The sequence below is a fragment of the Melozone crissalis genome, unplaced genomic scaffold (assembly GCF_028551555.1).
Source record: "Melozone crissalis strain CALT ecotype California unplaced genomic scaffold, PUWL_Pcris_2 ptg000012l_1, whole genome shotgun sequence".
In the NCBI taxonomy this organism is placed as follows: Eukaryota; Metazoa; Chordata; class Aves; order Passeriformes; family Passerellidae; genus Melozone; species Melozone crissalis.
The window spans coordinates 12,292,061-12,318,584 of NW_026535790.1; the positions used below are offsets into that span (position 1 = coordinate 12,292,061).

The following is a 26,524-nucleotide window of genomic DNA, read 5'->3' on the forward strand; positions in this document are numbered from 1 at the left end:
CAAAGCTTGCAAGAGTCAAGGGCATTCCGACTTCAGCTGCAGACAAATTATGGCTTAATATAACTAAGTGTGAATGTTTAATTGCTTTCAACTGAATTCAAGACCAGTCTGCTCCAAGAAATAATACCAAAATTTTCCATTCATGCCTCATGGATTACCTCTGGTGTTTAAGATTTAAAACTGAAATTTCTCATGAGAAATCCAGAGAATATGCCAGTAGAGCTGAGAGGAAAGAATAAAAATTGTGAAATTTAATTAATAAAATCATCCAACAAAGACTGTCTCATCTTGTACTCTCATAGCTGCTGTAGTCCTACACCAAAGACTCTGCTTGGCAGGAGGATGACTGCAGGATTCCCATGTTTTCACAGCAGGGTCTTCCATTGCCATAAACCAGCAGAAGGCTTCTTTAGGGAGTCCTTAAAGGTTTTTTCAGTGGACCTGGAAAAGAATGCACATGTCCCAGCTCCTTCCAGAGCTTCACACACAGCAACAATAACCCAGGTGAGAGGATACACTGTCAGTAAATGTTGAACTCTGTAGTGTCCTGCTCCCCCTCAGCTGCTGCCAGATCAAGTTTTTTAAAGCAAAAACCCATCAGCTCTTTCAGTTCCACCAGGTTTTGGTCAGGAACGCTGCTCATTCCTGATGGGAAAACCTTGAACCTGCACTAAAAGAAAAGAAATTTCACACCGTACATGTTTCAGTTACCTTGTTACTGTCCACTCAGGAAATCAGGGATAAAAGGTCAGCTCGGGTGCAAAGAGAAAACAGGAGAGTGCAGCAGAGGCCAGAGGGGCAATGAAAATACAGCAGTAGCAGAAGAAACACATCAACATTCAGTTATAAACTTTATTTCAAAATATAACAGTTCAAAGAAAATTCATTGCAATTGTTTTAGCTTTTCAAAGATCCCAAAATAAATTATATAAAATACTTGCACAGTTCTAAATATTAAAAAGATCATAAAAATTAATAGTGCTCTCATATGCCAAGATTAATCCTTTTCCATTTTGACTACATTAGAAGTTGCCTGTGCAGGGATTATTTTTAGAGTTATGCAGGAAACAATACAGTTTTCAGGTCTTGATGCCTCAGTAAAGATTTACAGGCAAAGGCACTTAAGGGCAAAAAGAGATCAAGAGAGATAACATCCCATTAAAGTCAGATCTCTGCACTCACACACAATCTCTAACTAACACTGCTGCAAACTGCAGATGGATTTAAGGCAGAAACGTTATTCCATATTGACAGAATGGAAAATGTGCTTTTAGATTACACTGGATACAGGGGAGTTTAATTTTCATTCAAGGCCTTGACACCCCCACAAGGTTTCCAGGGCTTTCTACAGAGGTGTTTTGCAGAAACAGTGTGTTTGTACTGGGCCTATCTTGGCAGATTTGAGCCTCACTCATTTTTACTGTCCTCAGCTCCCTATTGAGGAAAAATGCCATTTATTCAAAAAATAACTTTTTCTTCCTTCTTTGTGCCACAATTCCTCCCAGTTTATCCGTGCTGGCATTCAGATAGATAACCACAGAACCAAACCTAGTGTCAATCACTACTCCTCCAGCACATTCCATCCCAGTGTACAACAGAACAACACCCAAGGCTGACACTGTGCAGGATTCCCTTCCTCCTGGACCACAAGCTCCTGATGTTGAGTGAACTCATAATCACCTTCCAAAGGAAGTTATGGGTTTGAAGGCCATCTCAATGTCAGTATCAGATCTTTGGTAGCTGGGAGACAGCACCCTCAAATTTAGAAAGTTTTAGACACATTTTGATTCAGCCCAGAGAACACTTGTTCCTTTTCACCCTGGTTTCTGCCTGTGTCTGGGTCATCCCAAGCTCCATCTCCCATTAACCCCAGAACTTGTCTATGGGCAGTGCTGCTGCTGCTGGCCACGTGCTCAGCTCAAATACAAACCCTTCTGCTCTGTATCAACTTCCTAATACTGTCATACTGCTCATTACAGCACAGTAAAGTAGAAGAATGTTTTCTTTATTGCATTTGCTGCCCCAGAACCCCCCTATAGGATGACAGCCAGGCAGGTATTTGGTATCAGCCTTGGTCCTGACACATCACACACTCTCCCTTTAATGTGTCAGGCCTCATCTCTGGTTACTCTCTGGAGAGATCCATGACAGAGTCACAGTTACAGACCTGAAATATTATACACAACAACTCAGTACAGCACTGCTTCCATTTAGCAAAATGACCCTTCTTCTTAATGTGACTTCCAGAAAAAGAAACATATCCCAGCTTCTAGCAGGATTCTATCCCTTTTCTTTTATGTATATTTTTTTATCCTTCCTGCAGATGACAGTCATGTGACCAAAGCACCAGCAGGAAAAATTTACCCAGTGGGAGTGCAAATGACATTCTTCAGACTGCTTTGGGTATGGAGAGCTCCCAAAACTGCCTTTGGAAATAGCACAGGCAGCATTTCCACCGAGGGGATTAAATGAAATCAGCTGCATTGTGCTGCAGCCATCCAGTTTCCTCTTTGGCTCTAAGTACTGGCACAAACTATGATAAGCCTCAGATAGTCTTCATTGAAATCACAGAACTGAGACAGCCCTGACTTATTGGTATTCTGAGAAACAGTGGTGACTGATTTTTAATTTAGAAAAGCTGATAAAAATCTTATATTTAAGAGTGTGCTTTCTGTTTACAGGAGACTTTATTACTCTTTGATGACAAAGAAACCATTAGTGTTTCCAGCAAACCTTCACCACGTGCTTGTAAAATTAATTTCCCCTTCCAATAAGTATCATGATTTATCTAGCTCACCTTAAAAAAAACCCACACACATTTCAATGTCTTTGAAGGATGTTGGTGCAACAGTAGGAACTATCCAGTCCAAAAGTACAGTGTGCAGAGATCTGGAAAGACCCTCTCTGATGAAATCCTCAACAACCCATCAGGCTGTTTTGTTTGGTCTTTCCATGGATAATCACACTGTGAGTGCTTTTTCTGGATGCAGTACTAATTTCTTCTCCCACTTCTGCTCCCAAAAAAAACTGCCCCAATTAGATATGAGCAATGGAGTCAGGTGAGCATTCCAGACAGTTCTATCTCCTATGTCAAATATTTTTACACACTAAGAGTGGACCCTGCAAAACAGACACAATTTGTGACTTTTTAAGCAGAAAAAACACTCACAGGTGTATCCCTTCACAGCACACTGCTGCTAATACACACCTGCCCTGACAAATCCCAAAAGCTGATTATGTCATCAGACATTTCAACACAAAGCAGTACCACACATGTCATTGTACATACACAGGAAAAGGTCAATAAATAAGAAAACCCAGCTGATACAGTGGGCCTTGAATACTTGAATAGTCATATGGCAAAGAAATGGCTTTCTAAAAGCCTTTAACAGATCTGCACAGATTGTAAATGTTCAATATAAAAATAAAAAGAAAGATATTAAAATATGATACAGTAAAAATTTTAAATAGTAAAGCACAGATAACAAATACCAGTTGTACCCCTTTCATACACGGGCTAAAAGCTGGAGTCATGTCATGTACCACTTTCTGATTAAACAAATTGATTTATTGACCTGAAACAAAACTTTGTTTGGCATTAAGTATCTTAAGGCTTTATTGCTTTCAGTTAAATGTGGCAACTGAATTTATAATCCTCACTAAAAACATGGAAGTGTTTTGGTTGAGTTTATAAATCCAAACTCTCTGTGTACCAGGAGGGTAAGGTTAACAGTCAGTCAGTGGCTTTTAGCCATAAAGAGAAAACATGTCAAAGAATTACTCATTTGTGGCTGAAATCATGTGAACTGTCATTTCAAAGGGGCTGATATTCCCCCTTTTTCCATCTTTGATATGCTTGATCTTGGCGCAAATAGTTTTGTTGGTGAACCAAACAATTCCAGACCACCAGAGCTGTTAGCAAACCTTAGAGGTGGGTGTGGCTTTTCTTCACCTGCAGGAAGGGAGGGACAACGACATCATCGGAGTCATCGGAGTGAGCCTCGTCCAGGGCCACACACGGGGGAGAGCAGGACCTGCCTGAAAGGATTCCAGCAAACAAGCTCATCAACACACAGCACCGACCAAAACAAACCCTGGGGGCAAATGGGCCATTCTCTGAGCCAGCAAGTTCCCAAGTTTACCTGGAGTCATCCAGTTATGGATGGCTGTGATCTTTTTGGGTATGGAGCTGTTTGTGCTCCTCTTTAACGAGCCACAGTGCACAGCAAGGGCTGGGCTGACACACTGACCATGTGTGAGCTCCATTATTGCCCTTAAACCTTTGCAAGGGGTTACACACACCAAGTAAGGCCATTTGATACTGAAGCCATTGCAGGTCAAAAGCAAATATTCATTAAATGGCAAGAAAAGGAAAAATTGACCCAAGCTTAAACTACATAGAGAGATCACAATGAGAACTTGACTCAAAAATAGACAGAACAAAGGGAAATAGATGGAAAAAAAAGTCACTGTCTTTAACCCTTACACACGTAGAACACCCAAAATATTGTTCGCATGCTGTTCTACTGTAATGACAATAAAAACAGTGACCATACCATTGGGTTTTCCCCTTTTTAAAAAATTTGGTTTCTTTGCATCTTTTCCTGGATGTGTTTCTATGCATCTCAACCATTCCAATGTTTGAAGTTCAAGTTGTGAACAGATATTCTTGATGATTCCAGTAAACACTGGAGAGTCAGAGACATGAAATGAATATGTACAAAGTCCCTGACACAGGAAGAGCAGAACCAGCAGCTTACAACTCCTGTGCAAGAGATGTAGGAACTAAATGATGACTGCTATTAATACCTTCCAGCACAATATCCTCCCCTCAGCTATTAATACCTTCTAGCACAATATTCTTCCCTCAGCTCCACTTCTTTTTCAGTTTCAAACATAAATTCTCTGAAAAGACTCTCCCAGAGAAGAAAACAAATCAAGACAACCTGTGGTAGGAGGAGGAAACTGGCAAGAAGCCACAGTCTGAGGTTTTGACCTGAACTGGAGGGCACACAGAGAATATTATCCAGGGACAACAGACCTGCCACAGGGCTTGTAGTGAAATAAGAGATTCCTGACACAGGAAAAAAAAATATCCTGGTATGGAAGAGCAGGCAAACACAGAAAGTGGAACATGGAATAAAGAAAAGGGACCACAACTGGCCCAGGAATAGGAAAAGAGTGACAGAGCCTGTGAATGGCAAGAGGGATGAAGGGAGACCATTATATTACATTGACCTCAGCCTAAAAAACAAGGAAACACAAGATTTTCTAGGTAAGTGAAAATCTTCTCTGCATCAGACAACCAATAATGGCAGAGTTTTTCAGGGAGATTTATGAGATAGTAGCACTGGTGATATGGAGGAGCAAAGGGAACTGCCAAAACCAGGCATGACAACCAGAAGAAGCAGCTCCAAGAATAAATATATTATACATGAAATAGCTTAATTTTATCCAAATCACCCTTTATTATATCCTGCTCCTGACATATGAGATTTTCTTGTCCTCATTTTCAGTTTGATTTCAACTTCATCTTGTTGCTTGTGAAGGCTAAGCACTGATATGAGTTAAGGGTTGCATGTAAATTCATTAGGATTCCAAAAAAGCCTGAAATGAAGTTAACAGTTGCAGCCAGAGTGGCCAGCAGTATGCAAAGAGAAACACTGCCCTTAATCAAGATTGCTGTGCATGCACAGAACATATTCTTCCTTCCTGTCACTCCCTGACAGAACAAAACAAAACACAACACCAAGTTTCACAGGCTGAATCGTTAATTTCTCTTTCATTTCATGGGAAACAGCAGGAATGGCTTTATAAAACCTCCAGCTCCTGAAGACAAGCAAAGCAGCACTGAATAATACTTCTAAAAAAAATGTTTTCTATTCCTAGAAAATACAGAGATATCTAACCTGATGCAAACAATGAATTATAAGTCTGCAATGCCACACCAGGATTATATACATTCATTCTAGCACATGTAGAAAGTGTTTTAAAACACATTTTCATCCTCCACATTGTTCTTCAAATAATGCCAAAGGGTAGTGAATTGAAATGATTTACTGCAATACAGATATTGACTGAAAGCTTAAGATCATTTTAAGACCTAGAGGTCATGAAATGCAAGTCTGGACTTGGGACAAATGAAGAAACAACTTGTTCTTTCTTTAGCAGCATGATTTAAAGCTGTAAGAATGTGATTGCTTTTAAATCACTCAGCTGCTCAACAAGCTCCTTGTCTCACATCCTTTCCAGGCTGCAGGATGACCACTGAAATCCCAATTTACCATCAAACCCCAGTTTTGCAAGTAGATTTTTCTATCAGTCATGAGCTCAGAATGGCAGGGGTGGACTTTTAGTTAACTTTAACTTAAGCTATATAAATCCACATGGCAAAAACCCAAACAGATCCTTGAGGGGTTGCATTTACACCAGCATGCTCTCCTTCCTTTAGGAGGCTTTTCCTAATTCATTTTTGGGAGATTTTGGTTAAACACTCCCATGCACAAGGATCTAATACTTCAGAGAGCTCAGTGCCAGGCAGACTTTTGGGCAGCTGTGCAGTTACAGAAGCACATCCCCAGTGTGCCTCCCCACAAACCACCTGGATACATTCTGTCCTCATCCTAGAGCTTGTAAACATCTCCCACATTGATAAAATCAGCAGCAAACAAAACCTGCTCTGCTCCCAGTCACTCCTTTTTGGTATTCACAGGAAAGGACTGCAAGAAAGAGTTTCAGAGTATGGTTTCCTCTGTCTCTCTTCCAGTATAAATTATCCCAGAACTTCTTCACTCATCAGCTTGTCATCATAATCTGCAATAAAACTTAGCTTAGGAGACTTCATAGCTAGACAATGACTGTGCCCTGCTGGTATTCACTCATATGACTGTGCTCACTGGGCTTGCTCATCTTACACTCCTCTGTGGGCCCTAGAAGGACTAAACATTTAAGGGATTCTTTCTCTTTGAGCAGAATTTTGATTTACCCTGGCTTTAGAGTGAGCATGCCAATAATGACCACTGCAGTAGAGCTCAGGCAAATCAAGGTGCTGCAGCACTATTTTTTTTCCTGGATACTATCACCAGACATAATCAAAGTCACTCAAAACTCAAACATCTTCAGAAGCAAGGACTTCCTTCACAAAGCAGAACGTGCCTCTGAATATGGAACACAGTGAAGTTTCTTAAACACATTTTTTTCCACTGAAGTGTTACCTCTGTTTTCACAAGCCATGCAAATCTGGCTTATTCCCCACCTCCTATCTTAGAGAAACAGCCTCACTGCTTACAGAATTCTCTGTCTCTGAGCAAGCCTGCAGGGACTGAGAGCTTTTCATTGACAAAAAAACTGAGCCAGTGTTTCTCAGGTCACACTCAAAGTTGTTCCTTTTCTCCCCATCTGGTCCATAAAAGCCTCAAATGTCCCACTCTGGACAGAACCATCCCTTTTCAATTTAACTGCCTTGAAGCTGCATGTCTAAGGCCGTCTGATCTGCAGCATTGCTTTGTCTTTCTTACTCAGTACTCCTATCATCCTCCTAAAAGCCTCTTTGGCTTTAACTCCATCTTCTTCTCACAAACAGCAAGAAGGAATCCAAGAAGAAAACCAAAAGGCACAAGAGCCATAAAAGAGACAGATTTTCTCAGTTTGTATTACAGTAGTACTTGCTGGCAAGGTTATCCAGGACTTCATTTTCCCCCTTACTGCAGCAACTGAAGAGTGCTGAAAACACCATGACCAAATGCACATGGCTGCCTAGGATGGCTCTTTTTAGCAGATGTCTGTCTGTCTTCTGCAGAAATTAAGTCAGGGTGGTGGAAATGCTCTCAGCTTGTCTATGGCTGAGGGCCCAAAATGTGATGGGAAGTACCATACTGCAGCTACAGGGCTGAAAAGGAAGCAGAGAGGCAATGCATGGGAACACCATGTTCCCTCAATAATTACCACTTACATCAGAGAGACCTTCCAAGCCACAGCTGGGACAAACAGACAAAGCACTGTGAAGAAGCTGCTGCTGAGACTGTCAGAGGTTTTGTTTTTTATGCAGGGAACTGCACGTGTCAGTAGAAGCAACATGCCACCAAATGAAGCCACCCCCAGGGAGCACAAGGCTGCACATGTGTGTGCACATGCAGATTCTCTACAAAACTGTGCAGGCACCCACTGAAAACACCCAGACTTTTGAACACAGGGCAGAGAGATTACCAGGAAGAGGAGATGTGGGGACGGAAGATTCCTCGAGTGCTGCTGAGTCTGGTCTCTCCTCTGAGCTGGGAACTGCAGGATCTGCTTTCTCACTGGGGGCACTGGGCACAGAGGGCCTGCAAAGAGACACACTCAGAGCATGAGGCACAGAACAGTGTTTGCAGTCTCTCTGCACAGGCTGTGCTGAAAAGTTTCTTGTGTTGTTGCTCTATCACCTGCAGAAGTGAACCCAGACACTGAACAGAGGTGACAGCCATGTAACCCTCCTTGTAACCATGGCAGCTGACATTAAAAACTTTCAGAGCAGTAAACCCTGGAGAGAAAGAAGTATTTTTCAAGACAGAGTCACCATAAACCTAAGCAGTAATCAAATCCCTGCACCCTGCCTGAGCTAAGTGACTTGATGGCATTCTAGCTTCTTCCTCCTCTTCCTCCACATAACCCTTCAGCTGCACATGTCAGGGCTTCAGATCCACACATTAAGCAAATGCATCAGCAATCTGTGTGATAACAACAACAGTAACCTTTCTGTTCCACAGAGGAATTATTTCACTTTACTTTCACTCTCTGCTATGGGAGAGAACATGCAGCAGGACATGGGAAGACTCCTGCTGCCACAAAGCTCCCTTTAGTTGCACATCTTTTGAATCTTCTCAGGAATTAGCTCTCCCTTGTCTTTTCTTATAACAGTGGCCTTGTTCTCCCTCTCTGCCAAGGAACCCACACTAAAAATCTGTTAAAAAAATACTCCTCTACTGTAATGAAAATGATTTTGCTATTGCATGTTGCAGAAATATCTACTCCTGGCTTACCTCTCCTGAAGGGATTCTGTATGTGCCAAGTGAGCTCTGAAAATGGACTGGATGAATGTCACAATCTCATCTCTCTCCTTGCAATCAGAAGAAAAGCTCGAGGAGTCTGACATGGAAGACAGGCAGGAGTTCTGCAAAGCAATCAGATTAAAGAAAACTGACCTTTTACAGATTGCACAGAAGCTCTACAGAACCTTTCACAATCTTCTTGATTGTGAAACTGGCAGTAGAACAAACATCCCCATCTTTTGGTCTGCAGTTTTTAAGGTTCTGTAAGACTAAATCAGCAGGAAATGCAAATCTGATCATCATGTAAGCTTTGAAGAATCAGCATTCAATTAATGAAAGAGCAGACACCTGCAAGGAAAGTTCATTTATTTTCCAGGAAGGAAACCTTTTGAAGATTAAGGAGGTAAGACTACCTTCATAATGGATTTATTTTATGCTTGTATCAAACCAAGTATCCAGTCCCCCTACATTGGGCCAGTTTACCAGAATCAAAGAGCATGGAAAGTACAATCAGATGGACAGCCTGGATGGAGAATTACAAATTAACTATAGCCTGCTAAAGGTCCAAAGGATATTTGTATAACCTGGCAAATTATTTACAGAAACTGAATGTTTAATTGGTAAGGAAATTTTTTCATATTCAAAACTGAATAATCTGGAGCAAACTGGACATGAGACAGGACACCAAGTCTTGGGTTAACCATGCCTCATCAAGACTCCTTTACTTTCAAATCCAATAAGAGATGTTTTCCAGATTCTTATTGCTGAACTTTAGTGAAAGAAGTTTATCTATGGCTCCAGTGATTGAGCAGTGAACCCTTGAGAGCAGGTAAAGTTTTCAACAGACTCCAAATTGAACAGTTAAAGGGGGTTCTACCTGATGAAAGAACCAGGAAAAAAAAAAGAGTTACAGTGTTACAGACCACAAGGCTGAGAAGTTACAGCTTTACTTCTTAAGAAAAAGTGTGAACTACAGAAAGCAAGAAGGGAAGCCAGGGATTGAGCTCAGCGTCTCTTTAGAATAACAGTGGTGTTGCCAACCAGCCCATTAAAACAATCACCAGGTGATTCAACAAATCAAGGCTGGAAGTGAAGTCCTTTACAGGGCAAGATAAACACAGAGTGATGCTGGGATCCCCATGTGTCCCCACAATTACCTCGGTGTGAGACTCTGCATCAGGCACCCCAGCATCCCCAGCATCCAGCAGCACTTTCTGCCGAGATAAATGTCCCCTGAAGGCTGCCTGGAGCAGAACAACTGCCTGCCATGGAGAGAAGTGCCCATTAGCTCCTCTGAGAGATAACCCCACACACTGCACCCCCAGGGGCAGCTCTGGGCTTTAAATTCCACCTGGGAGGTGCTCAGGACTGATCCTATCAAATGCAGAGAAGTAGGAGCTGCCAGCACCAGCCTGAATTTCACTACCACAGCACCGTGCTCCCATTCCATTCAGATTCTGGGTACACAGAAGGCTCTGAGATGCTCTGCTGCAATCAGAAACCAAACTAAGGCTGGCAGACCTCATGTGATTGCACTGAAGGCAAGGCCTTCCACTCACCTCAGAGATTTTATTGGGTTATAATCAACAAAAAAGCCTTTAGAACAGCATGTTTGTGTCACATGGTTAGAATGAATTCTAATTTATGAAAGTGGGATTTTTAATGCTCTGGAAGAAACAAAGGTAAGATGCTACATTGTGCTATTTTAAAAAATGGTTTAATTAAAACCCTTCTGCAAAACATTCATCAAGAAATGACTTTGTGTGACAAACTTCTCATTATCTTCATAATTCTCACAGATATTCTTCCTTAGCAAAAGCTTCAAATCCTATTTCAAATCTTTCTGAAGATTCATCATAATGAAAATTAAATCAGGATCAGAGTTATCACATTTAGAAAAACTTTATTGTCTGTTGGTATCAGATTTGGTTCAGAATTTTCAGAAGCTTTCACCTTGCAGAAGGTGCCAACTATGGAAAATTAGAGACCAAAAACTCGAGACCACTGACAAAATACATGAAACAAAATCAGGATGTCAGAAGAAGATTATAGCCAGGCTGAAGAACAAATATTGTCTTGGCTGCTTCCCCTTTGATACAAATCAAATCTGTTGTACTGGTTTTTGGGTGTCATAAACACACTCACCTCATGCAGAGCAACTTCTTCTTTCTGAAATGAAAAATGCCCATGTTAATGCCATAAATATATACAGGTTTTAGCTAATAAAGATTTGCCAAATTTTCTCAATAATTAAAAGACACAGAAAACACTTGTCCAAACCTCTGCCAAACCCAAACAACATAATCTTTCAAGATGTGTGGAGAGATGCTAAAACAAGATAAGATTCAGAGGGGGCACAGCTGTTCCCTGATAGGAGAATCTCACCTTGGATTTGTACATCTTCCAGTATCTCTGGATAATTCTGGCTGCTTGTTCTTTCCTGTGACTTTCTTTGCCTGTCACTGTGCAGACTGGAGGAGCCTGCAAAGGAGAATCACTAAGTTAGCACAGTAAAGGCAGAGCTGTGAGGGAACAGATTACAAATAACTCAGGAAAATCAGCACCAGAGCTCATCCTGCCTGCAGGGCACAGGGAAGTTCAAGAGGAAACTCTTAATTCTGAACCCTGCTTGTGTTCAAACTCATCCTGGAGACGACTCTGAGAGTGAAACACATCCCTGCCCCTCTCAGCCCTCAGCAGGGCATGGGAATGGAGAAGTTTCCATTTGCACACACTCCTATTTTTCTGTGCATTGCTAACTCACTGCTTTGTTGCTCAGAAATGATTTGTGTGTTAGCAACAGACTGAGAACAAAAATCAGGTTATCTGACTCTGCAGTTCTCCTCCAGGAAAGTCAAGTATTAATTAACCGGAGAGGTCTCTTGTGCCTCATCCTGGCAACTGTGGCCCCATAATCATCTCTTTAAGCTTACTGAGAGTTGGCCATTGCATGACACCAAGCTTGTGTAAGTTGGCATAAATCTACTCTTCTATCTTAATGACATTAATTAGAGGAAAAAGGAAGAAACCAAGAATAAAACAAGATCTTGTTCCAATAATTTCTCCTGAGGTGTGGTTGCATATTCCACCTCTCACCACTTGATCCTTCTGATCCCAAATTATCCCACCCTACTTGTCATACCTCACAATACCAAACAAAAGTTAACTGCAAGTTTAAAAGATTAATTTAATTTGTTGGTGTAAAATTTTAACTAGAGGAACAAGAGATTTTATAGACTCTGAAAAAACCTCTTGATTCTGTGAAAAGAATTTATTTATAACCTAAAACCGCCGAGCTCCAGGCTTAAGTTTAGCAAATGGATCATGTCATATTAAAAATGACAACCTACTATTAAAATGAGAAATTGGTAGGAACTTAGTGATAATTACAAATAATGGGAACATTTCAATAAATGGATGGTTACTGGCCAAGAATATATATAGTCTGCAGAGGGAAAAAGGAGCTGTTTGTTGGCTGTTTTTAAAGACTCCGGTTATTTGGTATTCAAAACATCCTCTAGCATCCATGAGCCTGTAACACACAGAAAAGAATCTACAGAATGGCACAGTATATCAGAAACCAGAACCCTCTGAAGCCACTGGACATTTTTATTAGCATTTTTTACTATGTGTATTTCAGGGTCTATTTATTTTTAAGTGCAAATCAAAACCCCAATAACAATTTCCAAGTAATATTTAGTGAAATGAGATTAACATGGCCACAGTGCCTCTGAAAGCAGCTCTGTCAGTGCCCACCCATCTCTGCTGGCCAATTACCTCACTGGGAAGAAGGACAGAAGATTGCAGAGATAACAAGCTCAGACATATTTTACAAAACCCCAAACTGATTCAAGAGCCACACAAAATCACCCTCTCTCTACAAAATCAGACTGAAATTAGGAAATGGCCTCAGATGCTGTAAGAAGATAAAAGTAACCATAATTTTTTTATTTTTTTAAGTTCTGGGAAAAACCCCAAACATTAAAAGTTTAAGACTTTTGCAATATTACACTGAGCAAGAAAAAAACAACAACAATGCAGAGGATCACTAACAGAACAGCTTCAAAAAACTCCCCAAACTGCAGTGTTAATTATTGAAATAACTTATTTCCAACAAATACCGGCAGTTAACCATCATTATCTCCAAGACAAGATTTAATGCATCTCTGAAAAAACACAAGTAGCAGCTCTTTGGACTACCAGCTCCATTTGAAATCTATATCAGACACAAAGAAAAAAGAAAAACACAAACAAAAATGTGGCTGTACCTTATTAAGCTTTTCCACTGTATCTTCTCCAATTTGTCTTTTCTCCTCCTCCAGTTTTAACTCCAGTTTTCCTACTTTCTGTGTCAGGTTCTGGATTTCCTCACTATGGTTGGAGAAGCAAAGATATTTATAGCTTATAGAAATTTTCTGTTGACCCTGCTTTGAAAATATTGAACCTATTTCATAACACTTTGGGTTTGTTTTTTAAGGCCAAGGAGGGAAACTGCTCAGGATGATACCTGTTCTCATAGTAACAGACACATAACATCAATTCTCAATCTGTGATAGCACAGCCTTATGTTAAAATTAAGGTTACTGTGGTAGCCTTGATACTATAATAATGTATTTAGATCTGCTACAGTTTTGTATTTGTCAGTCAAAATCTTTTCTCACAAAACAATATTGAAATCACTTTTTTGTGCCTCCCTTGCAGAGGACTCTCACTCACAGTTGTACAGAATACAAGGAGTAACTGGAATGACACAGACAATGGTCTAGAAACACAGGCCAAGGTAAAGAGAATACAACATTTTCATAGAGAAAAAAACTCTGAGCCCAACATAAAAGCTTTTTCCATCTATCTTATGAATTTTTATTATAATTTAAATCTTATTTTTACTATCCTACTTAGTCTTCAACTTCCTCCAAGAGCACTCTATAGAAGTCTTCCCCCAGTAACTTACTCCATCCCTCCAAACACTTCTGCTTAAAAGAATCCCCAGCTTCTTGCAGTTCAGATGAACTCCTTCAGAATTTGAGCCACTTCAAAAGAGAATTATACTTTAGGAGATTTATTTTGGGTTCCAAAAGGATCTATTAATACAAAATGCTTTACCTTAAAGTCTGCTCTTCTGTACTTTTTTCTTCCATCTTACTCTGCCACTTCTGCAGCTCCAGCTCCACTTCAGCCTTAGCCTGCAGTAGCTGCTTGATATCTAATCTACAGAGGTACAACAAAATCTCAGTGATACCTGACACATTCATACTTTCACCAAGTAGTTATTTTTCCTTTAAACTTTTAAATCAATTGCGTTTTCTCAAATTTGTAAAGTAACTGAATGTTTAATTTTTCCTTTTAAACAAAACTAAGTGCAAGCACCCATTGCTGAGGAGCAAAGGCCTCCCCGGGTGCTCTCTCTGTGCATTTTTGTTCAGAGGTGACACAGGAGGCAGAGTGTCCCCAACACACCTCCCTGTGGCCATGTCCCTGCTCACAGTGCTCAGATTCAGCTGCCCCAAGGCCCTGACACACCAAACAGCCCAGGCAATACAAACTGCAAATCATCACTTATGGGGAGAACAGAAGCCACAGAGCATCCCAGGGCAGAAGGGAGGTTTAAATGGAGAAAGTGGGAGATCAGGACAAAACACGTTGGAAAAAAAAAAAAAACCCACAAATTTTTACAGCACAATACAAACAGGAAGTGCTGCATAAACATATAACTTTTCAAAGGGTTTTTAGTGTGGCTGGCAGAAAAATAAGCCTTGAAAAATGTGCTAGAAACAATCAGAAATTCTCATTTTCCATCCTCTGGCTTTTCTTCTTCAATGTAATATTATGAAGCAAGTAGGACTAGAACCAAGTTTTTAAAATAAAAACTGAAGGGATTCTCAAAATCAATATTCTAATTGAAAATGTGAATTCCTTATTACATCATTTCATAACAGGAACAGAAATGATGAAACACTTCACACCTACAGAAGAACACCCCAGACAAGTCACACTTACTCTTTACTGAGCAGGAGATTCTGCAGTGCCTGCCTGTCATCCTGCAGTTTCTTCACCTGCCTCTGGAGGCGACAGCATTCCTCACCTAAATGCTGGGATGCTGGATGGTCCAGGTCCACAGAATGGGAGGATGACTCAGGAAGCACTGGTGATGCCTCACTGTCACCTAAGGACACCCTGCTGCTCTCCATGGCACACACTTTCTAAAGCAGGGTAAATTCACATGGAAAACACACACACACAAAAAGAGAAAATTTAATTTAGTGTGAAATTACTTTATTTAGGCTGTGAGAAAAGATCAAATGGAGGTTAATTCTAAAATGTGCACCTATATCTAACAAGTGTGAGAGAAGAAAACAGGGAGGGAGGGCTCATGCTACGGCAGCAGGTTATGTGTGTGAGGCAGAATGCACAAGGCTGAGACACTGAAGGACAAGGCAGTAGTTCTGCATTTTCTGCTCCCAGACAGGTAAGAAAGCCACTTAACTATGATCACTTACTTTTTCTAGATCCAAAATCTTCTTCACCAGCCTCTGTCTGCCCCACTCACTATAATCTAAATACAATAACAAAACTTTAAACATGTAACCACATCCATGGGGCAACATTGTTCTTGCTTTTTGAAACTTCTGGCCTTATCAAAACACCATTTAAAGATGTCCGAATGCCAAGTTTAAATATCTACCAATGAAAAAATGAGAATGGGCTTAAAATATTTGACTTCTAAACCAATTAGCTCAGAAATCAATGTAAGCCACTCATGTTCACCAGTTTTCATCTATTAAAAAGGTTTCCTCTATCAATTCCAGTTTAAATTCTCAGGGACAATAACAGAGGAGACACAGATCTGACTGGAGAAATCAGAGACTCCTCAAGGAAGGTTCTCCTTCCAATTTTGCCACTCCTGAATGCTCACCTTGTAATAAATCCCTTATTTCTCCCTTTGTAGGGTCCTGCTGTCACACCTCTTTCAGCCGTACCCAAACCCCTTTCCTCACCCTCAGAGATTTTCCAGCACACACTTTTTGTTTTGCTGAGAGGAGGGGAAGTGCTCAGCACGTGATCCAGGTCCTCCTTCAGCCTGCGGTTCTCAGCCTGCATTTCCCTGATGTTCCTGGAGAGCCTCAGCACTGCAGCATTCAGGGCCTTCAGCCGTTTCTGGGTGTCTCTGCCCTCTGCACTTGGAAAAGGGATCAAAACCAGAAAGTTAACTTAAAAGCAGAGAACAGAGCAGCAGCATTAAAAAGAGTGGAGCAGCTTCACTATTCCAGTCAGATGGCTGAGTTGACAGCCTCAGTTCCCCCATAATAACATTTCTCAATGTTTTCTTTACTTGAAGAGTTATCTATTCTTCTTTGAAAAAGCATGCAAAGATCATCCTGCTCAACGCTTCCACAATTGTTTTAATTTGCGTCAAAAAATTTGAAACATTGAAAATTCATTTCTTACTTTTACTTCCTCCCCCACTCTGTTCCTTTATGCACAAACAAAGGCACTTGTATGAATGTTATTTATCTTATTTTCTGTTTGTTTTGTTAACCAACCTTAAAATGTTTTACCAGCACTCTGTGAACCTCTGATTTAAAAAATGCTTCAGTAAACTGTGAGACTCCTCCAAAAAACTGTCCAGCACAGAGAGAGCCAACCTGCAGGCTCTGAATGGGCTTTTGTTCACTAACAAACATTGAGAGATGGAGGGATAGACAGAGATGGGATAACTCTCAAACAAATCCAACACCCAAGTGTATTTTCAGGTAACTGGAAATGGTGCTCTACTGTAAAAGACATTATCCGTGTGTCTATAAACCCCAGAGAGATCTGAAACAGATTTGAAGAACACAGCTAATATGGAAATGAAAAGCATCAGAAATGAGAAAGTGTGTTGAAACAACTTTAAATATACTACAGGGATTTAATTTTTTTTTCTAATCTGAGTTTCTAGATGTGCAAAGTTGCAACATTTGTTCACAAAACAGACTTTTAGTGAGATGAAATAGATTTGCTTTATTGCTATGAGAAAATTCCCAAAACCTTTATCCTGGAAATAAAGGCCTGAAGTAACTGATGGACTTGGTTTTGCACAAATGCCACTGCCAGTGACAACCACAGAACAGTTTGTGAAGGAATCTTACATCCCATCCACTGGAATAATTACAAGGTAAAAGGGGAGACAGCCTACAGTTAGCATATCAAAAAAGGCTGAATTTTTAGCTAATCTCCTTCTTAGAAATGAAAAAGAAATTAAGAAAAAAACAAACAAAATAAGGTTGTCCAGGTGTCATGTATGACTATCCCCAGAGCTGTGCCAGGCAGGAGGGAAAACAAAGAGAAAAAACCAAAACACAACACACCATCAAAACGGGGTAGTGACAGGAATGATAGAAACCATAACCAGACCATTCAGTGACATTATTTTAGGCTTATCTAAACCTAAATAAAGAAAACATATTTCAGTCCATTTTGAGAGCTGAGAAAGTCAGTTTCTAGCTACAAATGGATACTGCAGCTTCACATACAAATAACCAGACTCCAGCATTAACACTGAAAAAGAGAAGCCAAATGCCACTCACATCAGGCAAAACTAATGGAGACAAGCATCATGAAAGAAATACTCTCAAACAACTCTTTCAACATGCCAGAGTCCTGACCTTCAACGTGATTTATTATTTCAGTGCTCAGCCTCTCCAGCAGAGACTGGCAGTCCTGTAATGGAGAGAGACTGCCCTGACCACCACTTTTTGAAGCTATGAATAAATGAGGACAAGGAAGAGACCTGTGACTCATTTTCACCTGTAAATAAATGAGGTGTGATGGCTTAGAGCCTTGAGAGGCTGGTCACTGCAGGCCTGAGCCAAAAGAATAATTTTTTTAAAAAAATGACAAAAAAACCTGCAGTTTTCAATCCACAAGTGACAGTGAATTATGGAACACAAGCAGTACAAATAATGAAGCAAAAGAATTCTCACATGTTTCTATCAATCTAAATAATTACACTCAGTGTTAAGACAGTTGTCTGTACCTCACACTAAGAGGTCAAGTATATTTTGAAGTGGTGTGGTAACAAATTTTACTGTCCTACAAGACATTCTTACTCTTTTTTCAGCTCAAATAACACTCACTTGCAGTGATGCTTTTAATTTGTTCTCTTAGTGGACTTTTGTCTTCTGCCTTTGTGCTTTGACTTTCATTGCCTCTATAAACTGTTCACTTTCATGCCCACACTTGCACACCAGTGACAAGCACTAGTGTAAGGTTCTCTGACACAATTTACTAGTTTGTGTCTCTGTACCAAAGGAAAAGAATGTTTACTCCAAGAACATTTTCTCTGCAGCACACACTCTAGAGCAAGATGCAGAACTGACTCAAGTGTGAAATGCCAAACATCCAGGGAGTTTGTTTCAATTACCAGCAATGCCAGAATGGGTGTGATTATGAGGGAAGATGTAACAGAGATAAATTTTCAGTGCTACCCTGTACTTTTTAAATAGCTCTGGTATTTTTCCAGATCCATAAAATGATCTATCTACAAGCAAAAAAATGTGACTAAGACATATTTCAAGGCTGTGAAGCCAACTAAAGCAGCACCAAAAAAGCAAATCCAGCAATCTAAATGACAAAAAATGTTCCCATGTAGTAGTTTTCCATCAGTTAAAGTAGGACTCCAGTGATGTGTCAAACACACAAACATTTTTATCAGAAGAATTAAACATACTTTTTCCTCATAGTCTCAGACTTGGCCAGAAGGAGCTGCAGGCGATGAACCTGGGAAAAACAGATTCCATTAAGGAGCATCAGCAATGTCAGCTTCCACAGCAACACATCTGTTCATTAGGTGAAAATCAGAACAAGACTCTCTGGGCAGTGGCAGAGCTAATGATGCCATCACTGAAGATCAGGCTACTGCTAAATTTGCTTCCATCTCAACATTAAACTTATGGATGTACACTGGATTCTTTATTTGCCCTTTTTCATTAACACACTCAACTTATTGAATAAAACATTTTTCCAGTACATACAGCTGGAGCTGTGAGAATAACTATGAAAACCTGCTACCAATGACAGGTGCCGTTAAGGCACAAGAAACTTATCTTAAACATTCCATTTGCACTTTGACTCAACAACTGCCCAGCCTCCTGTCCTGCATGCACCCTGAAGGACCTGCCACACATACCTCTTCATAGTAGGTTTCCATGGCTAACCTCACTTCTTCCAAACTACTGGTCTTCATCTCTGCCTGGGACTCACTGAAAATAGAATAATACAAAAAAAAGAACCCAGTCAGATCAGCAAAGACACTGCAAGCTGGTGGTTCATAATTTTTTTGGTTTATAATTGCCAATATGTTTTTGGGAGTTTATGAAAATGTCTTAAGGAATAGAACACAAATGAAAAATAACATGGATTTCCAATTTTCTCTATTAGCTCATCCAATACAAGCCTCTACCCCCTGCCCCCTCAAAGTCATACTTAATAGTGTTGTCTTTCTCCTTGCACTGCTCTTCAAGCTTGACAATCTTCTGCTTTAATCCAGTAACCACCTACAGAAAGAACAAAGAGCTCGTGAGTCCTTGAATAATCTGTCTCTTCACAGAAGGTCTATTCCTGTCTGCCCTGTCTTTATACATTGTACCCAGTCAGATATACTTATTTCTACATATTTCAGTCCTTAGTAAATCATACACATCTGCTACCCTGTGAAAAAGAGAATACTGATAAAATCAGATACTTGACTTCATAATGAGTTTAACAATATGGATATACAGCCATAAAATAAAACAATGTTGCCCACTACCTTGCCAACAAATACTGCCTAAACAGACTCAAAACAATGACAAAGAAAGCTCCCCAAAATCATGTTAATTCTAGATTTTTGTTAGTTCTAGTCTTTGACTCCTTACCTGCTAACAGAGAAACAGGTTATGTGATTCCCTAACTGATTATTCTTTCTGACCTAATTTTATTTTTTAGTAGTGTTTCACCTTAGCAAGAGGAAAAAGGACAAATGAAAGCAGGAAGTGATGAAGACACTCTTACCCATCCATTATCAGTCTTCTTTTCTGACCAAGGTCGTGCCAGCTCAGAGCCCTGCAACAGAAAAAGGAAATTACAAACTCTGCTACTTTATTCTACTGCTGGCTCTTTCCCCAGAATTTTCCAACCTGCTCAACTCCACAGTCCAACAGCTGAAATTCTGAATTCCCCATGCCCACAGCTTTCTATTAGGACATTTCTCCCAAGATGTAGGTCTGCACACAGTGACAGCCACAAGAAATTCAGTAAGATTCAAGTCTGCCCACAACCACAAATGCTTCTTGTCAGGGCCTGAAAAGGCTGTTCCTCTGCCTCCTGGTCAGGTCTCAGGACTACAAAATGTTAACTCCCTTCTACTCTCAGGCAAAATATTCAGAAAGTGGGCTCCTAATGAGACAGCACTTTTGTTTTACCTTCAGAAATTAAAAGTATTTGTGCTAAATGAACGTATCTGTAGTGCACGGCATCATCTTCCTTTGAACTGAGCTGGACTGCTGATTTGAGATACAGAGACCAGAAATCCCTTTTACGCCACCTCCCATATTCCAGCTCATCACTCCTAGGAGTCACCACACTACAAACTCCCACTCTTTTGCCCCACTTTTATCCCCACAAGAAATCCCCACCCTGGAAGGATCCAGCAGTTGCTCAATCTGTTTGTCCTTTCTACTGTTCTCCTCTTCCAGGCGACGGAGCTTGGTCTTCATTCTGTCTCCCTCATTCTTCTGAGCTTGTATTGTCTAAAAGAGGGGAGAAGAATCACTTCAGAAATAGGAAAATGCAGAGTTTTCACATGGAATCACATTTTGATGTCAAAACCAATCCAATTATGATGGTAAAGATGACATGGAGAAGATGACAAAACAGCCAAAACACAAAACCATCACACTGGACTAGGACAGACACCAGGACAGCTTAGAGAGGAGACAGAGGGAAGATAAAAGGAAAAGGTCTTACAGAAAGTCAGTCTTACACAAACAATCAACCACAGCCAAGTATCTGTCCATAGGTAACCCCAGAGTTCAACAAGCCCAGTCCTCACCCTTCATACGGTTCACCAACCTCTACAGAAAACTCTAACCATATCACCACAGTGAATTTGTCTTAGACAGACACAAGTTTTAGTTTTGCCCTACATTACAAATGCAAAAAAATGTGGTGGATATCCCAAGCTGTAGAAACCAAAGTATTCTGGATCATTAAGGCCATGGAGCAATGCCATGAGTTTTTCTGTAGTATCAGAGAAACTGTACCTTTTTCAGTTCTAAAATTTCATCATACATGTCTTCTTTCTCTTTGTAGTCAGGAGTTCCAGGAACGTAGCCTACAGAAAGGGGCATGTAAAATAAGCAGATCCAAAAGAGGTATTTTCAACCAACCAGAAACCTTGCAGATAAAGAGAAATATCTAGAACAGCACCAAAGTGGAAACTAGGTTTTTCTCCTTTCCTCGAAGAAGAAAAATCAACAAGGAAATTAATTTTAGAAACAGAGGTGAAATGGAAGTGTTACTGTATGAAACTTCTGCCAGATTTTGCAGCCAATTTTCTCCTAATTACTTCTCTGGTGCTATATTAAAATATCCATCTCAAGAAAGATACAAACTTCACAGATGACTGCAGTCTTCTCATCCCAATAAATCCATTATTACAAAAGGTTTCTAAAAGATGTCTAGAATGCATTTTTCTATTTATGCTTAACATGCACAAATATATCATCCTGTAAAGTTGCCAGAAACTGTGAATCACCAGTACACGTATAGGTGTCATTTTAAATGGAAGTGGGATTTTAAAGTTTACAGTTCTCCTTTAAGAAAAGCAGAATAAAACTTTGAAAGTTTGCTCTTCTCATAAAACTCATTTGATTTTAATGTCACAACCACATGATAAAACACTTTCTAGAGAAGAAGTAAAAGGAGTCAATTACACAGAATTTCAGGCAAGCAGATGGTTTCTATCAATGGTTCCTAAACTATGTTTTGAAGTCACAATAAATTGTCTACAGCTGTCCCATTGAACCATATTATATTTGCAACGTTTTCAGCTGCAAATGCATGGCAATTTGCAAAAGTTTTGAAAGCTAATAGTGATTCATTGCTCAAAAAAACTGGAAGTCCCTGCCTTAACCAATTTAGGAATCTCAAAAAGTATCTCATGGATCATATTTTCACACACGGATTTTAGTAAACTAAAATGGCTCTTGCTTTTCTTAAGCAATGTGTGTTTTTAGAGGGGCAAAGAAATAATTCACTTTTATCTACCACACCATTATAGGGCTTACCATTACTGGAAGAACGAGCATGTTTTGGCTTTTTCATTCCTAGAGCTTCCTTCAAATACTCTGGAGTGCTACTGGAAACATTAGCTCGCACATGCCCCGTGTCAGCATCTGATTTCAGAGCATGGCTCATTCCTGCCAAGAGAAATGGAACAAAAATGCAAAAATCAGGGATAATTGTGAATTAAATTTGTGGAATTATTCTGAACAAATGCAACATGGAAAGCTCCAGATGCTGTTAATTATTCCCTCTGTAAATGCCAATGCTCAAGATCAGATAATTCCAACCACCCAAATAAATAACAGTGCAATTAACTCCTATGTAACCTTTAATCAAAAACATATTTTTAAATAGTTTATATGTTAAGCTGTCCACAACAATGAATTTAATCCATAAATGCAAACAACATTTCTATACTAATACCTTGTTTCAGAATTCCCAGCCACATCTGCCTTGGGTTTTCAACAGTTGCATTCTCAAAACAAGCACTGCCTGTTCCCTGCAGAGATCTCCAAGCTGCAGCTTTTCTAGGATACAGTTGTGTGCTGGAGCTGTAGGGAGACTCTGCAGCAAAAGAAAATATCTCAGTGCTGCCTTCAAAAGCTCAAGGTTACTAAAATTCTTGTTGTCTTGTTCTTCAAAGTTTCCAGACTCAATCCTATTACTTGTAAAAATAGAATTTCACAGCATATTCCATAATGGCTTATACAGAGCAATGGAACAGTCATATAAAAAAAGCCACAAAACCCAAAAAAATCCACTATAAATAAAAAAATACAATTCTAAAAAATGGAGAGGCTTAGAAAAAGCAGAGTGACAGTAGTGTGACTCAACACAGGTGGAAATATTTATGTGTACAGTTTGGATAGGCATCCTTAAGATACCTGAATATCTAAATGTTGTTATTAACAACACTTTAGGGTAACATTCACTAGAAGCCAATGAAGCAAGGCAAATGAAAAAGTATAGCAAAAAAACATAAACCCCAGAAAAAAAAAGACAAACCCAATACTAGAACTGCAGTTCTAATAATAACAACAACATTGTACAGTGAAAAACACCAAAACAACCCATCACAACAAATGAAACAGAGAACACCAAAACAGCCCATCACAACAAATGAAACAGAGAACCACTAAATCCACACCCAGAGATCTATGACTGGATGGTAGAGAGCTCCAGTAATTCCAGAGTCTGTCTGCACAACAGGTATCAGCATTTCTCCAGAAAAGACAAGGAGAAAAACAAATTCAGAATGGTTGCCATCAGAAGGCATAACATGAGAAAAAAAGTAAATTATGCTGGAGAATCAAGAATTACAACCAACTCATAAATGTCAATATTTTAGTCTATACAAGCTGGACTTCACAGGTTACAGAACAGATCTCAAATAGGTGCACACAGCAGTGAATAATTCTGAAGAGAATAACAAGATCTTATTTCAGATAAAGCTCCCAGTTCCTGTATCCCACAAACATATCCAGTTTTGCAACTGCAGAATAAGAAGTTTTGGAACACTTACTTGGTGACTTTGGAGGTTTGTGAAAAATCTTCTTCTTTAACTTCTGAAAGAGAAATGGATTTTTTTTCTGTATTGCAAATACTCTACTCTTAAGATATCATAATATAATCTCAAATTCAATCTCCCATTTGTAGGAAGATCTTTTGCTCTAATAAGACAAAACCTTTGCTATAGAGAAGAAAGATAGTAGCATTAAGCAGATGCAGATTTGGGCACAGCAAGGGTGACCAGAATTAAGGTGGTGCCAAGTGAAGTCTGATTATACAGATAAACTGTGAATTCTTGCTCAGAACAAGAGACCTTTCCCATCAATATTAAATATGAGTAGCAGAAAATTCAAAATGTCCCAAGTAGAGGCTGATCTGCAGAACCCTTTAGCTAAAGGAGTTAATCAATTCCATTAAAGCTCTCTAAAAGGATTACTTAAGCCCACAACTTGATAGAGCAGCAAAATAAAGCCAAACATCATTTGCCGCCCCAGTGCAGAGGATCTGGAAGGCAGAATTACATCTGAAATGAGAGATTTGTGACTCAAGCCCATTGTCACTGTTCACTCTCCTTCTGAGGGGTGCTTGGTGAGCAGGAGGCAGCACACAGATGAGCAGGAGCTCCAGAGGGGTTTTGGGGCACTAATCCAAACTCACCAGGGTTGTTTCTGACTGGCAGGTCACCACAGACAGGCTGTCATCTCCCTGCAACACAGACAGGACATTTGCTACTGAACAACTGCTTGTAATACACATCCGGAAAACTTGTACAGTTAACAAAGCTGGAGAGCAATAAATTCAAACAGTAAACACTGTGACCAAAGCCTCTGTTTCACTTCCATTGCATTGCTAAACTGTCAATTGTTTAAGACAAAAATAGGTCATTTTTCACTAAAGCAATTGAAGGATGGTGGGGCTCTTGCTGCAAAAGCCAGCATCATTTGCTCCATACAGATAGTTTTGGGATATTGTGAAAGTCACTTCAGCAATGAACAATTATAGAATGCTTTGGGTTGGAAGGGACCTTAAAGATCACCCAGGTTCAACCCCTGTGCCATGAGCAGGGACACTTTGAGGGCACCTGAGTCACAGAGACCTGGCACTGCAGTGCACAGCGCTGCCCCAGCTGAACCTTCATGGCTCTGCACGAATTTCTCCACCATTTAAGCTGCAACTCACCCAGCTCCTCCCTTCCTCCCTCACCTGTGCTACCTCTGCTGTGCTATGGGATTGTTCAGCTCCTGTACTGAAATGGAGAAGTACTCAGGCCAAGGGAAGAGACCTCAAATGCAAGGAAGATGACAAATTTCCCTCCCTCTCAAATGCAAGCATATCCACAGCTGAAGGAAAATTTCCACTTAGCTTCCAAATTATCTGGATGCTGCCCTCACAGAAAGATCTTTCCCACTTGCTGCTGCCTCTGAGGCACTCAGCAACAACCTTTGGACAGATGCTGATCTGTGCCTGCAGGAGGCAGGGGAGGGGATGAAGTATTTTTGGAAACCCTGGCTGGCAGAAGAGGAGCAAGGAGAGCAGGTTAAGGAGCCTGCCATGCTGGCTGAGAGCAGTGAGCGATGTGTCCTCACACACCAGCCCATAGAGTTTTTCATCTCCTGAGGCAATGCTCCTTGCAGCACACTGATTTTGTTATTTTAAGGTGTCTCATTCTGAAATATCTCTCCCTCACTGCAGCTATCATGTTTGGAATCAGACAATGTGGAGAGTGCCCGGCTTTGATAAATGGTAACAACAAAACTTGGCCAGGATACAAATATGCAGTAACAGCCCCAGCACTGTTGCTTGGTAACTTTCAGAGCCCCTTTGCTCCTGCAAAACTGCCCCAACCTGCAGCAGGCAGCAACAGAGCCTGGGGGCTCCCAGAGGGGCTCAGAACCCCCAGCTGGCTGCTGAAGGGGTGGGAGACAAACACCAGCACAGAATCACAGAATTATCTACGTTGGAAAAGCCCTCCAAGACCATCGAGTCCACCCTATGACCCAACACCACCTCGCCAGCCAGACCATGGCACTGAGTGCCACGTCCAGCCCTCCTTTAAACACCTCCAGGGCCGGCAAACCCACCACCTCCCCGGGCAGCCCATTCCGATATCTAGTCACTCTTTCTGTGAAGGAATTCTCCCTAACGTCCAGCCTAAACCTTCCTTAGCACAGCTTGAGACTTTGTCACCTCTGTGCCGAGCTGCGGGGCACTCGGGGACACACAGGCACAGCCCAGAGTCCCGCGGGCTGGGGAAGGCAGAATCCATCCCATTCCCCTCCGAGCCAGCCCGGCGAGCCCGGGGGTGCTCCAGAGTTCTGCTCCGGCCTCGCGGGAGCGTTCCCTGAGCCGAGCCCGGGCCGAAGCAGGCCTAGACAGACCCGGGGCCTTCTCCTCCTCCCCGCCGCTCACTCCTTACCAGCTCCCCCTCCGCGGCCGCCTCGCCGGCGCCCCGGGCCATGCTGGGAGAGCAGAGGGAAGGCCTCACGGGGCGGCGGGGCCGCGGGGCCCCCTTCGGGCCGTGGCTGCCGGCTCGGGGCTGGGGGCAGCCATCGCCCCCCGGCGGCACTTCCGGGTCGCGGTAACCATGGCAACCCTCAGCGGCCCGGGCTGGAGACGCATGCGCAGAGCTGGGGCGCGCCTGCAGGCAGGGCCGGGGGAGGGCTCGGCCCGGCCGCGGAGCGCGG

General features: G+C 41.1%; 1 protein-coding gene across 2 annotated transcripts; it reads right to left on the reverse strand.

The window, feature by feature from the left end:
- Window positions 1-278: 278 nt before the first annotated feature.
- On the reverse strand, window positions 279-26,381 carry IQCE (IQ motif containing E). 2 transcript variants are annotated; one of them, XM_054270914.1, is made up of 23 exons: window positions 26,257-26,381; window positions 24,498-24,545; window positions 23,854-23,896; window positions 22,755-22,895; window positions 22,334-22,465; window positions 21,308-21,378; window positions 20,681-20,794; window positions 20,058-20,108; window positions 19,491-19,561; window positions 19,195-19,267; window positions 18,736-18,785; window positions 16,046-16,203; window positions 15,524-15,579; window positions 15,024-15,226; window positions 14,130-14,234; window positions 13,295-13,397; window positions 11,412-11,507; window positions 11,172-11,195; window positions 10,184-10,288; window positions 9,018-9,148; window positions 8,206-8,321; window positions 3,953-4,038; window positions 279-441 (listed from the first exon to the last, which is right to left on the reverse strand). In XM_054270914.1, exons 1-23 carry the CDS (start codon window positions 26,296-26,298, stop codon window positions 433-435), a joined length of 2,028 nt encoding a protein of 675 aa, XP_054126889.1. In that variant the 5' UTR covers window positions 26,299-26,381; the 3' UTR covers window positions 279-432. The 2 variants fall into 2 exon arrangements, with proteins under 2 accessions (XP_054126889.1, XP_054126888.1); XM_054270913.1 differs by lacking the exon at window positions 279-441 and having other exon boundaries at window positions 3,135-4,038.
- Between the last annotated feature and the right edge of the window lie 143 nt (window positions 26,382-26,524).